General features: G+C 39.1%; 1 protein-coding gene across 1 annotated transcript in view; it reads right to left on the bottom strand.

Annotated features, from left to right (window-relative positions):
* LOC124175829 (juvenile hormone esterase-like) overlaps positions 1-12,339 on the bottom strand; it is a 29,030-nt gene that overhangs the window by 7,014 nt on the left and 9,677 nt on the right. The window contains exons 3-4 of the mRNA XM_046556410.1: positions 8,294-8,639; positions 203-553 (exon numbers count right to left, since the gene is read on the bottom strand). Coding sequence (XP_046412366.1) covers positions 203-553; positions 8,294-8,639 — 697 coding nt within the window. The remainder of the gene's footprint in view (positions 1-202; positions 554-8,293; positions 8,640-12,339) is intronic.

Below are 12,339 nucleotides of genomic sequence, written 5' to 3'. Positions count from 1 at the left end.
TAACAACATGACCTTCGGATAACTTTCGGCTCCAAAATTCAGGATTAAGTAATGGAGGTGGAAATTCAAGGAGAATCCTAACACCAAGAATTAGTCCCAGGTCAAATTGGTATAGAATACCTCATATATATAAACTTTGTTCATTACGTTATAGTTTCAAAATACCGGCAGCCACTTTAAGATTATTTGTTTCGTTACTTACTTGCGGTTTGAACAATTCCCTCGTCCCGGGAAACGCTGACCATGTAGGGAAGATCGCGAATTTTCCCTGCGGCGATGAGATTCGTCGCAGTGTCGGTGAACATCGCGCCTGGGACATCTGGTTCAGCAATTGGGATCCAAGTATCTCTACCTCTGAAGAAAACTACGTCTGCGACAGTGAGATACGTTGCCTCAAATTTTCTAAGACAGTCGACAATGGCTGTTGACGTCTTTGTCGGGCAACCAAGAATTTCGCCAAGCTGAATGGCCTTTTCAGCGGCTAACGAACGGTCTTTGAGGACGACAGGCTGGAGTACTGACCCACTCTGAGTTATGTATCTGTGAAACAGTCCTGAAATAAGATTGTTCTACACAGGATCTCGATTTAACGGTCAGTGAGGAGGGGGGGGGTCTACGTGGTATTTTATTAAATGCAGGTTGCGTATGTGCCGCTGATCTTATTTCTGCGCGCCGGCTGACATTTGCTTATACATATATGTATAAGTATTTCGGGCTACGAGCCTGAAAAGATACTTGAATTTATCATGTCACGTCATGGGTTAGATCATTCAGGGATCATCCATTAATTAGGTCACACGCAAAGGGGAAGAGATGGAGTCCATAAAGTTTGACAAGCATGAAAGGGGGGGTCATAAGTACGTCATTTTTCAAGTTTGAAACTATTTATGTTAACCATTGTTCGGCGCGCGTGGCTGTATTCAAAACATTCGCGCACTGACTCGTCGATCGCCTTTAAGGTCATGTAATACTCCTATCCTTACTGACCTAACACACTCACCTTTTTTCTTCCTTTATTGAGTTAAAAAAAAGAGCACAAGGTCGGCAAACGATAATTGAAATTTGAACCCTTTCCGTACGTTTGTTTATTTAATATAGAAAGAAACAGTGAGTCTACTCCGTCGATAAAGGTAAGAGAACTATATAACCTTGAGAGGATGCCCTAGTCGATTGCGACATTGTCGTATATATCTCCAAATATCGACATCCACGTATCACAAATACAAAAAGGGCCTCGCAGCTCCATTCTCTACACAATTCTAAATAAAAAAAACTAATACATTTTCATTTCTGCGCTAGATGAAAATTCCATAACCAAAGCCTGAAGGGCAAACTCGCCCCGCGCTCGCCTACGAGCCATAATTTATGGGAAGCAGCCTGAGTTGGGCCCTTTCGGGAAAAGCCTACGTTACTTCCTTGCATATACTCAAGAAGACATGTAATTATCCACTGCACTCGGTGCGGGGATGGTAGTGAGCGGCACTAAGCCCCCTCACCTTGCGCCTCTGACTTAGGTGCGTAGATGGCGTCACTATTTGCAGTCAAAGTATGATGTCGTTTTAAAAGAACATGTGCTAAGGTACAGCATGCTGTCGGCAATAACAAGAGAGTAGGATCTTATTTGTCTAAGGGCATTCACAATGAGTTCATCAGCGTTCTGGGGAATCAAGTGAAGCAGAAAATTTTGGATGATTTAGCAAAAGCAAAGACTTTGGAATACTTTTTGATAGTATTCTAGACGAAGCTCACATCAATTAGATGAGTGAAGTGATCAGATACGTTCACATTGAAGGTGACAAACTTGAAGTAGAGGAATAATTCCTTGGGTTCTTTCCACTATCCGGAAAGATCGCCGCTGAACTCACGAAAGATATATTGAAGCAACTGGAAGAAGATAAACTAGATATCAACCTTTGTCGAGCTCAAGGATATGATAATGCAGCAACTATGGCTGGAGTTCATGGAGGAGTTCAGAAAAAAATCAAAGAAATTAATTCCAAAGCTTTGGCTATGCCTTGTGCAAACCATTCGTTAAATCTTTGTGGAGTCCACTCTTTCGGAATAATTCTTTCAAGTGTAACTTTTTTTGGAACCTTGGAGAGGGTCTATACATTCTTTTCAGCATGAACACATTCATAGGAAATACTGCTCAAGAATGTAGGTGAATCTGTCAAAAGACTCGCAGAGACGAGATGGAGTGGTCATTACGATGCTGTGGCACCGATGAAACAAGATTTTGAATAACTGGTTTCCACTTTCGCAGAGGCTGAGAATTGGACAACATTAGAACTGCTGATATTCATTGTAAAATGGGACTACTCCGAATCATTACACAACTTGTTTTTGTGCACGTGATTTTACTTAACTGCGTGTGTATCAGTCGCAGTTTGCTAAAGAAGTTTCTCAAAGCTGAAGTTAATAAAGAACTGTTTAAGGTCAACGATGAGCCAAAGTAGACTGATCAACTCGCCAGACTTTCAATAGAAAGCCGACACACGAAGAATATAGATTTCAATGATGTAATTGAAAATTTTAATGCAATAAAAGCATGCAAGTACGCGTAACTGAAATACGCCAGACTTTGATTTTCCTTTTTTCTACAATTATCCTAAAATAAAAATTGGGGGGGGTTTACATCGTTTGCCCCGAGTGCCAATCCTTCTTAGTTCGCCACTGCTACGGGGCAAGGGCTGTTCCCGTTGTGGCGAAGTAGTCCTGTAACGAGCTGGGTTTTTGCCATCTGGAAATCTTTCTTTGTCTGGCAACCTGACCCAGCAGAGAGGGCGATACCGGCATAACATAGCACACCGTCCATTGCGACAATATTGAGCAGGTTGTACCCCCCAATGGCTAAGAAAGCGCTCTTATTTGATTTAGTCAAGCGCATGATCATAAGCAGTCTTGAGTTTCTTTTAATTAATTATATTCTAATTACAAATTACAAATGTACATGTAATCTGTAATCGAAAGAATTCAGTTACTAATGACAACTTCAATTTTTTACACGAGTAAAAAATACTAATTACAACTATGATTTGTTATTAGAAAAATTTTAATTACAAGTTAAGAATATAATGAGTATCGACTTTTCGTCTCATTACAAATGGCGAATGTAAAAAGTATCGCTTATTTTTCTGCACTGAAACTTCTCTCAACGGTCACCTCCCAACAACGGATTCATCTGTACAACGGGCAGTGTAAATATCGCCAGAAGCACAATTTACAGCTTAATATTGTTCTTAATAGCGAATACTTCTCAATAACAGACAATATTTTTAGTCGCGAAGATGGCGGCTATTGGGAAGTTTCACTGTAATTATAAATTTCTAATGTAATTAGGATCGACTTCACTTCTGATTACTAATTACGAATGCAGTTAGTATCGATTTTTCTGATAATACCAAATCTCAATTCTAATTAAAATAGTCTTGTTTCCTAATTACAAATGACAAATGTTATTAGTATCGGTTTTTCTCTTAATTACAAATTTTATGTGAATAATTTTTTTCCATTTACGAACTACAAATTTAATTGAAATCGGTTCATTTAATATCATTTTTCGAGCTGATTAAAATCATACTTCAGGCATTTATGGGTCATTCCAAGGATATTCGAGCATCCTACAGAATGTATGGGTCATTCCTTGAAAATATCAATGATTCAAACTACGTATGGGTAATTCCACGGAAATATGACTGACTTGGAGTATAAGTGGATTCCATGAAAACAGATTCAAGGACTAGAAATTTACAAAATTTTGAGGATTCCAAAAAATCTGTGAGGCGTAATTTAAGATGTCAGTCTTCAATTTTCTGCGAATTACAATAAGGGATGATTGACATTGTGAAATTTTGAGAGAAATAACAAAGAGTTCACGTGGAAGTAAGTGCAAGCCTGGGACAAACTGCAGGTTGAAACTTTCAAATTGCTTCCGCTAAAAAAAAGTCAATTCTGAAAGCATTGACTTCTACATGGACATCGGCTAAATGACCAAGGAAAAAAGTTGCCAATAACAACACGCAACTTTATAGTATTTTAGCACAAAATACTCGATTGTTTTTCCTCTAGCATAGAACTTGCTGTACGACAAATCGAAAATCAAAATTTCGGAAAATGCACTAGAAATCAATAGTAGAGTAGGTATGGGGTTTCTGGACCACCTAGCGATAGTGCGTATACGTGTGAGCTGTGCAAACATTGGTGAATCCGAAAAAGTGATGGGGGTCAATTTTTTTGTGTTAGTGCGTGTACGGCTAAATTATGCTATTGCATGTACATACCATCCTGGCATGACAAGTGGTGGGCTATGACGTCAGTAAGTAGATATATCGATTCGAGGTAAGTAAATTGCTCATATTGATTATTTATCACGCCAATGTTGCGTAATGGATGACGCCACCAGCACCGTCATTTTCACGCATTCAATTTTTTCTCTCACGTTAGCAATTTTACGCACATACGAATATCAAGTAATGCAGTGCTATATTTTTTCAATACATTCCGTTGTAGTATTATTTCCTTTTGTACACATGTGGTATCGAATTCGATCATCCTCACACCCGAAGCACATGGTATACATACCCAAAGTACATTGCAACAGTATCGTTAATTTGCATCTGGAATAGGTATTTAACCGGTTATACATCTCCTGTATAACAGGGTCTCATTACTACCGCAGTACTGCTTCCAAATTTATTTCAATACCGGTTAATAACACCGGCACACAAAAATAAAAACGTGGTCTGTACATTTGATCAGATCCATCCAGGGTTAAGTATTTCGATGCGCTGAATCTAATTGTAAGGTCCGTTTGGCCCGTACACCCTCAAAATTTTGAGGAAATTGCAAAAAAACGCTGAAAATCGTTAAAAATAGTAAAAAATTGCAGTTATGTCAATGGAAAAAATTTTGTTTAACCAGATCAAGTATGTTTCTTATGTATTTTGATGCGCTGAATCCGAATCGAAAGTTTGTTGGATATAAGCGAAGAAGAGTGTAAAATCAATGAAGGTCGTTTTTTTTCTTTAATTTTAATTACAATCTACGAATGTCATAGTTTATTTTGGATGTAATCATGTTTAGTTTATTGCTGTAGGTGAGAACAATATTAGTTTTTGATATTTTCTGCTATTTCATGCCTATTTTTTACGATTTTTTGCTATTTTTTCGAAATTCACTCAAATATAGAAGGTGTACGGATCCAATGAACTTTAGATTTGGATCCAACGCATCATAATACATAAGAAACATACTTGACCTGGTTAAAAAAAAAATGTTCCTCAATTCAAACTCAACCTCTATGAAATTGGTGTGCCGTAATTTAAAGATGACCCCCAGGGTTAATAAAATCCGTTGTATCCAATTTAAATTTCTCTAATTCACGAGCTTAATTGGACTCACTTTTGGTACCTTAAACTAATTTGAAGTCATTTTAATCCAATTATTGAGTTTAGAGTTCATGGAGTTATTTGGAGTTGTTCGACATCATTTGAACTCAATTGCCATCTCTTATATTCTGTAACGTGGCATTTCGGTTAGGCATGCCCGTTACAAGGTACTCTCTGAATCTTGGGCGGAGTCCAGGGATAAGGGTTTCGGAGATCGGGTCGCGAAATAATAATAGAGAGCGCCAGAACTGGAGTCACGCATCCAAGCTTCGACAGGGACGAAATAGCGAATTACGACTAAGATATTGCAGGCTTTTGTTTTTATTTATTTTTTTTTTTTTTGAGTACACCGGCCACAAGCCAGCGACCAACTCCGACGCCGAAGATATTTCGAGGCGAGGCAAAACCGCAGAGATCTTGCGTGAAGGATGCCGAGGCTGCGGAGGGGAACGCAACGCAGATCCCTGCAGCGCGGGAATCGAAAACGGATGCGATTCCCCCGCTGGCGGCCGGCGCGCCGCGGCTTCCCCGCTCACCCCGCCTACACCTGACCAAGGCAACCGCGAGAGACCAGCTAGCGACGAGGGAGCACCACCCCGCCCAACCCCAGGACACCGTAGAGCTGCGCGGAAGACGACATCGCGATCTAGCATTAAGTTCTGCGCCGCGTAGCGACGACAGGTGCGCGTCAAGTTGCGCAATCTCCGAAATCGATGACAGATGGATTGTTGCGCATTCTTATGGTGATGACGTCACGAAGGATTAGCGTGACGAGATTGGCGTTGCAGCCGATCGGCCATCTGAGATCACTCGAGTTCTGGCGACTAACTAAGACGGTAGTCACGTGTCGAAGTTGCGTTAGGTTAGGTTATTGGGTTTTCTTTGTTGTTCAGAAGTAGTGATCGCGAGGGACGATAACCGGCCACAATCACGAGGGAGTAGGACCGTTTGTACACTGGATATGGAGCGGTAAGTGTTGCTGATATTCTTGCGATCGGATTTCGAGGGGGATTGAGCGAGGGCTTGTCCGAAAAAGGATAGCCATTTGTAATTTGCGTGTCGGAAAATCCTCGAAATTCGTTTGCCGATTCTCTCGTTTGGTGACCGTAGCCTGAGTTGCGCGGAATAACGTAGAGCCAATTTTAAGAGACCGACCTGGTCGACTAGCGTCACAGGTTTGAGTCGCAGCAAGACAACTGCAATTTTAGAGTAACCAAATTCCGTTACCCTGGGTCACGTCGAATCAAGTACGATAAAGTGTAACTTCGCGTGTAGGTCGCGAGTCGTCAAAGTGGGAGCTTGGTTTGTTGTTAAGTCGGCGATTAGCGCTGTAGTTAGTAGAGGACGGACGCAGTTAGCGCGTCGAGTAAAATTCTGTTTTTCTTTGTTTTGGAGATAGTGTTTATTATTAAGGCAGCGATTAGCGCCAGTAAGACTAAGAGGTCGTCCAGATTTATTCATTTAATTTTCTTTCTCCTTTTCTGTTATATTATTCTTATTTTCTGTTTTTTATTAACTCTAAGTAGTTGACTATGAATCTCGAATAGCGAATTACGAATCAGCATTTCTATTGTTTAGCCTTTCGGATCGCGAAGAGCTACCGTGGCATTATTATTTCTCGTTTGTATTTGGAGTCGCCACAAGCGACATTTAAAGAATTATATTTTTTTTTTGATTTTGTATAAATTTTTTTTTTTTTGTTAGTACTATCATTGGGAGAAAATATGTTGGTTGATTTTATCATTACTTCATAAAATAACGTGTTGGCGTTACGTATTTCGCATATCTCTCTCCACCCAAAAATTACCCCTCCCCTCTCCGCGGTACTGAGCTGCCGAATGTATCGTCGCGACGTAGCGCATCAACGATTTCAAGGCGTGTTTATCACAGCGCCCAACAGATTTCGCGATATTGTTTTTAGGTCCAGGATACCGCGCGGACGCCGATTCAGTGTGCACGCGGTAAGTTCTCGGTCATTTGCTCCGAGTGACCGAGGTACAGGAAAAATCCACGTCATAATGTAAAGTCACTTGAATTAGATCTTTACTGTTGAAGAAGAAAAAATTTCGATGTGTGTAACAGAGGAACACAAAATAATTAGGTCGTATGTTTTTTTTTTTTTTTTTATTAAAATGTGTAACTGTAGGTATTATAAGATATTGAAATTCATTAATTTCATAATATGTAGATTTACTTTAACATAGGTATTCTCATATTGTTGTAGTTTGATACGTGCTGTATTTTTATCAAACTTTGTTTAATGGAAAGAAGAGAAAAATATGACCTAAAGATTTTTCGTTGCTCCGTTTAATACGCATATAAAATTCTTTCATGCAAAGCCCCAATTCATTACAAAACTGCAGTTGAATTCATGTAAAGTAACTGGGAGTCAATTAAAGTCATTTGAATTCCGTAGCAATTTTTTGAATTCATGGAGGAACTCAAAGTTATCGAAAATCATGTGAATTCATTTGAAGCCGTTGGTTTCATGGAATGACTTAAAGTTGCATGAAGTCATATACAATTGACTGAACTTACTTGGAATATGGTTCATTCACATGAAGTAACTTACATTCGATATTGATTTTTTTATTCATAAGTAACTTGAAGTTATTCAAAGTCGTTTAAATTAAACTGCAGTCGTTTCAATTCACGAATTCGTTTTAATTTTTGAATTTCTGAAATAACCTCGATCCAAAAAGGCCGACTCCAATGAATGAACATCATACGTCTAATTGACATCGAAAAACATAAAAGAGCATACAGCGTAACATGCATAGAAAAAATAATCTGTTCAAAAACTCTACAATAGCAGTTGTTGATGCTAGTAGACGGAACGTCGTGAATGATTACATACTATATCATTCTAGAATGATTCCTTTACAAAATTGTCAATCAAATCTTACCTTGCGTCAAGGGCGATAACGTCAAATAATGGATGGTGACAGCGCCTGAACTTCCCCCAAATATAGTGACTTGCTTAGGATCACCACCGAAGTATTGAATATTCTTTTGGATCCATTCCAAGGCCAGAACTATGTCCTTTAGGCAATAATTTCCGGGTGAAGCTTCATCCGTGGTGCTAAAGAATCCCAGTATTCCAAGACGGTAACTAGGAACTAGGAACACCACATCTTTGTCAAGAAGAAACTGTGGACCCCATCGCTCAGGGTGATTAATTCCTGCTCTGTATTGTCCACCATAGATGTACACCATTACAGGCAGTAATGTAGCGTTTTCGTATTTCGGAAGCTATGAAAAAATGCAGGTCATGTAATTGATTTAACAGAATTGAACATGTGATATTTCAGATACAGCACATCTTATTCATAATGCTGAATTAACCCTAAACAGACACACATAGAGCAATAGTAATACAAGGAGGGTTTTGGAGACAGATGCCTACTAGCGATTCTTACTGATATCTTACCCAGACTCAAACCCTCTATGCGATGACGTCGTAACGACTAACCCAAAGATCAACATCGTACTACTTTACCCCAATTTTATCAACCGAACATCAAAATCACGCTACTTCACCAGCAATGCGCTAAATTTTTATCGCTCCAAGGTCAAAATGACGCTACTTTACCAAAAATCTCACTGTCATTCCCTTACCGATGGTCGAGGTTTAGCGGAGACGCAAACCCTCCTCTCTAGAACGTTTCCCGTGGGATCAACCTGGTGATCTCTGGTCACTGCTAGGTAAAATGATTCAATAGATACATTTAACCAGCATTTCACCAGCAATGCGCTAAATTTTTATCGCTCCAAGGTCAAAATGACGCTACTTTACCAAAAATCTCACTGTCATTCCCTTACCGACGGTCGAGGTTTAGCGGAGACGTAAACCCTCCTCTCTAGAACATTTCCCGTGGGATCAACCTGGTGATCTCTGGTCACTGCTAGGTAAAATGAGTCAATAGATACATTTAGAATGAAAAATGGAAAGAGCTTTCAAAAAAGTATTTAAAATGGGTAACATTCTAACAGTACCCCTTAGGTTTTTTAAAATCAAGCAATTGCTTCAAAATTCCACTCTTAACAGTGAAGGTGAAGGTGTGAAATTAATTTATGAATATTCCTCGCAAAAGCTTCATTGAAAAAAATATTAGCTCACAGGCGAAATGTAAATACTTTATAACGTTACTACAAAATTTGTTTTATTCAGCAGTATCATAACCATGATATTTCAACCAGAAATACGGGCTTGTTGTTTCAGATGCTTCTACACAACAACATAAATCACTAGGCGTCGCCATCCATACAGCATAATGTTTCAATAACCAATTTCGAAGTTACATGACGTTTCGAGCTGCACAGTATGCGTTGGGTAATGTATGTTCATCATGTCGTAACCTAACTCAATGATCGTATTTGATGATGTAGTATGCGAGAAGTAGGGCAATATTAGAGCCTACTTCTGCATTAGCAGGAATTGCACCGTGATTGTGTTCATCTCTGTCAGACGTACGTACGTATTCCCAAACACCTCATACACGACAACGGAAACTTACTGATCTTATTCAAACAAGACGACATGAACATTTATACATCAAGCATCTGAACACCGATATGTCTATTCAAGTTTAAAAATGTGTGCTCGGCATACTGAAATGGGTATAAGTATGGGTTTCTTGTGATCGACAAAGTCAACAAGATCAACCAAGAACGATACAGGAAAGGATTCGATACTTTCATCAGCCTGGAAAAGTTATAACGTCTTGCGTTTCCAAGGGAGAAACGCAGTAGGGTCGCAGACTCAATTGCGTCAACATGCAGAGCTCCAAAATTCCTAAGCAAAAAGAAATCCTACATCAGATCGCGCAAGCAAGTGCCACGCTCCGCCAAAAGCACAGATTGGTTAAGTCAGGTGAGAAAACTATGGCTCAGAAATTTCAAACCAGTAGTGACTCCGTTGCAAGAACTTGTAAATGTTACAAACGATACAAAACCTGACAAACAAGAAGTGAGAGGTATTGAAGAAGAAATAAAGCAGATGAGAAATAAACAACGAAACAATCTCGGAGCTGGATGATTCCTTTATTTGGCCGGAGATAAAAAATTATAGAAACACCTGTTGACAAAACCGAGGATACGTATTTTGAAATTATGACAGATGAGAAGCGGAAAAGCAAATTAAACAACATGTACGGTGTACACCACCTCTCAAACAATAGACTCATGATTGGTAATTCTTTGATAAGTTTTGAGACTGACTGCATCTATACAGGTGACACGCCTTACCCAAAAACAAAGGGTCTGCCGGAACTTTTGTTAAAAAAAAGCCCGACAAGTCTTATATGAGCAACAGAGATCAAGAGAATTATAAAAACATAATCCTCACAACGAACGCACATACAAAATATGACTCATCTGATGGAGCTGTTCGAAGCGATATCAGTTACGAATTGAAACATTTCATTACCGAATTGCTAGTTGATTTCTCATCACCTCAGGGAGAGAGTAAAAGTCTACTTACGCAAGCTATGATTACTCGACAAGGTATTCAAACGGGAACTCTGAGTCACAACGAAATAATGTCCGTTATCCAAGAACTACGTGAAGCAGGGACCATTTATTAAGCTATTTTCATCGCTTTCGTATCCATGTTCAAGATGAGCTTTGACGTGTTTCGCGACGTAATCGCGGCTCTTCCGGTGGTGAACATTACAATTTACAGAATAAAACACCGCAATGTCACAGATCCTGTTGAGCAAAACAATGCTGTAACTTCAAAAATCTTACAACAAAAATTTAACTTGCTGCAAAAACAAATCCACAACCTCGATCAAATGATCTAAACTTCGGGGATATCCACGAGAAAAACCTTATACGTAGACATTAGAATGGACACAGCCCTGTCGATTCGAGACGCTAAGACCATTTCCAACTTGGACACCAGAATTAGAGCATAGAAATATGAACGAGGAAAAGCCAGCGCTCGTGACGGAACTGCATAAGCCTGCACGCCGGAATTACCTTCGGCGCCGTATAGACGTGAGCGGTATCGATCAAATCTGGCAGACGGATCTTGTTGATATAACGAGTTCAATGCTAGAAAGATCAGCCTATGAGGAAGCTGCGAATGTGGGAGTAAGCCTCATGTATGCCCCAAGAATCGCCGATTAAGGGTAAGAAAAATTCCCATGTTATTTGATACAGAAATTAACGTCAAAACCGAAGTCAAAATTTTAAACATGCTAAGTTTGAAATGCGTTTTTCTCGAAACAGCATTTTTCAAAGTATTGGCACGATATCTCAAAAAGCACTAGAACGATCCTACTGAATTTTTCATATGATCTTTATTATCCTGATACCTATCGCGTGAACTGGGATAATCATGATTGCTTTGGTAGTTTTTATTTTTCGAGCTGAACAAGTGAAAAAAACGCAAATTTCAATATATTTTTTTTAAACTATGTAAAAGATTTTAACTAAAAGGTTTAACGTTTGTTTTGGTTCATGCCATATCCACAAGCCTAAAGATAAAATGCCGATTGTATTTTTGATTTCTGATGAAAACAGCTGGATTCATGTCTACGCTCAAGCACATGTTTTTTTACATACGTTCCTATCGGGCAGTATACATCAGGTTATATTCAACACTTTGTTTCCAAGAAATGTATAAAGTTTTTTTAAATTTCAATAAATCTAGTGTGAAAATTATGAGAAATTTTATTGCAATGATTTATCTTAAAAAGAAAATAAACCAAAAACCTTTAAAAATAGCCTATAGACTAGACGACCCCCTTAATGCGCATGAGTGGCTGCAGGCGATGGGAACGTCAAGGAGAAATTTAAAAACCGCGATATACGGAGGCACGATGTAACAAGGTGGCATTATATTCTATACAAGTCTATACAAGTGTATTTCAACTACCGTAGTGAATTCGTTACGTGTGTCTAAGCAACTAGCGTTCGTGTAACCAAAATGATTTGAACAGTCTGA

This window comes from Neodiprion fabricii, chromosome 2 (assembly GCF_021155785.1).
Source record: "Neodiprion fabricii isolate iyNeoFabr1 chromosome 2, iyNeoFabr1.1, whole genome shotgun sequence".
NCBI lineage: Eukaryota > Metazoa > Arthropoda > Insecta > Hymenoptera > Diprionidae > Neodiprion > Neodiprion fabricii.
Note: the sequence above shows the minus strand (reverse complement) of the source record. Positions and strands in the feature narration are given on the sequence as shown.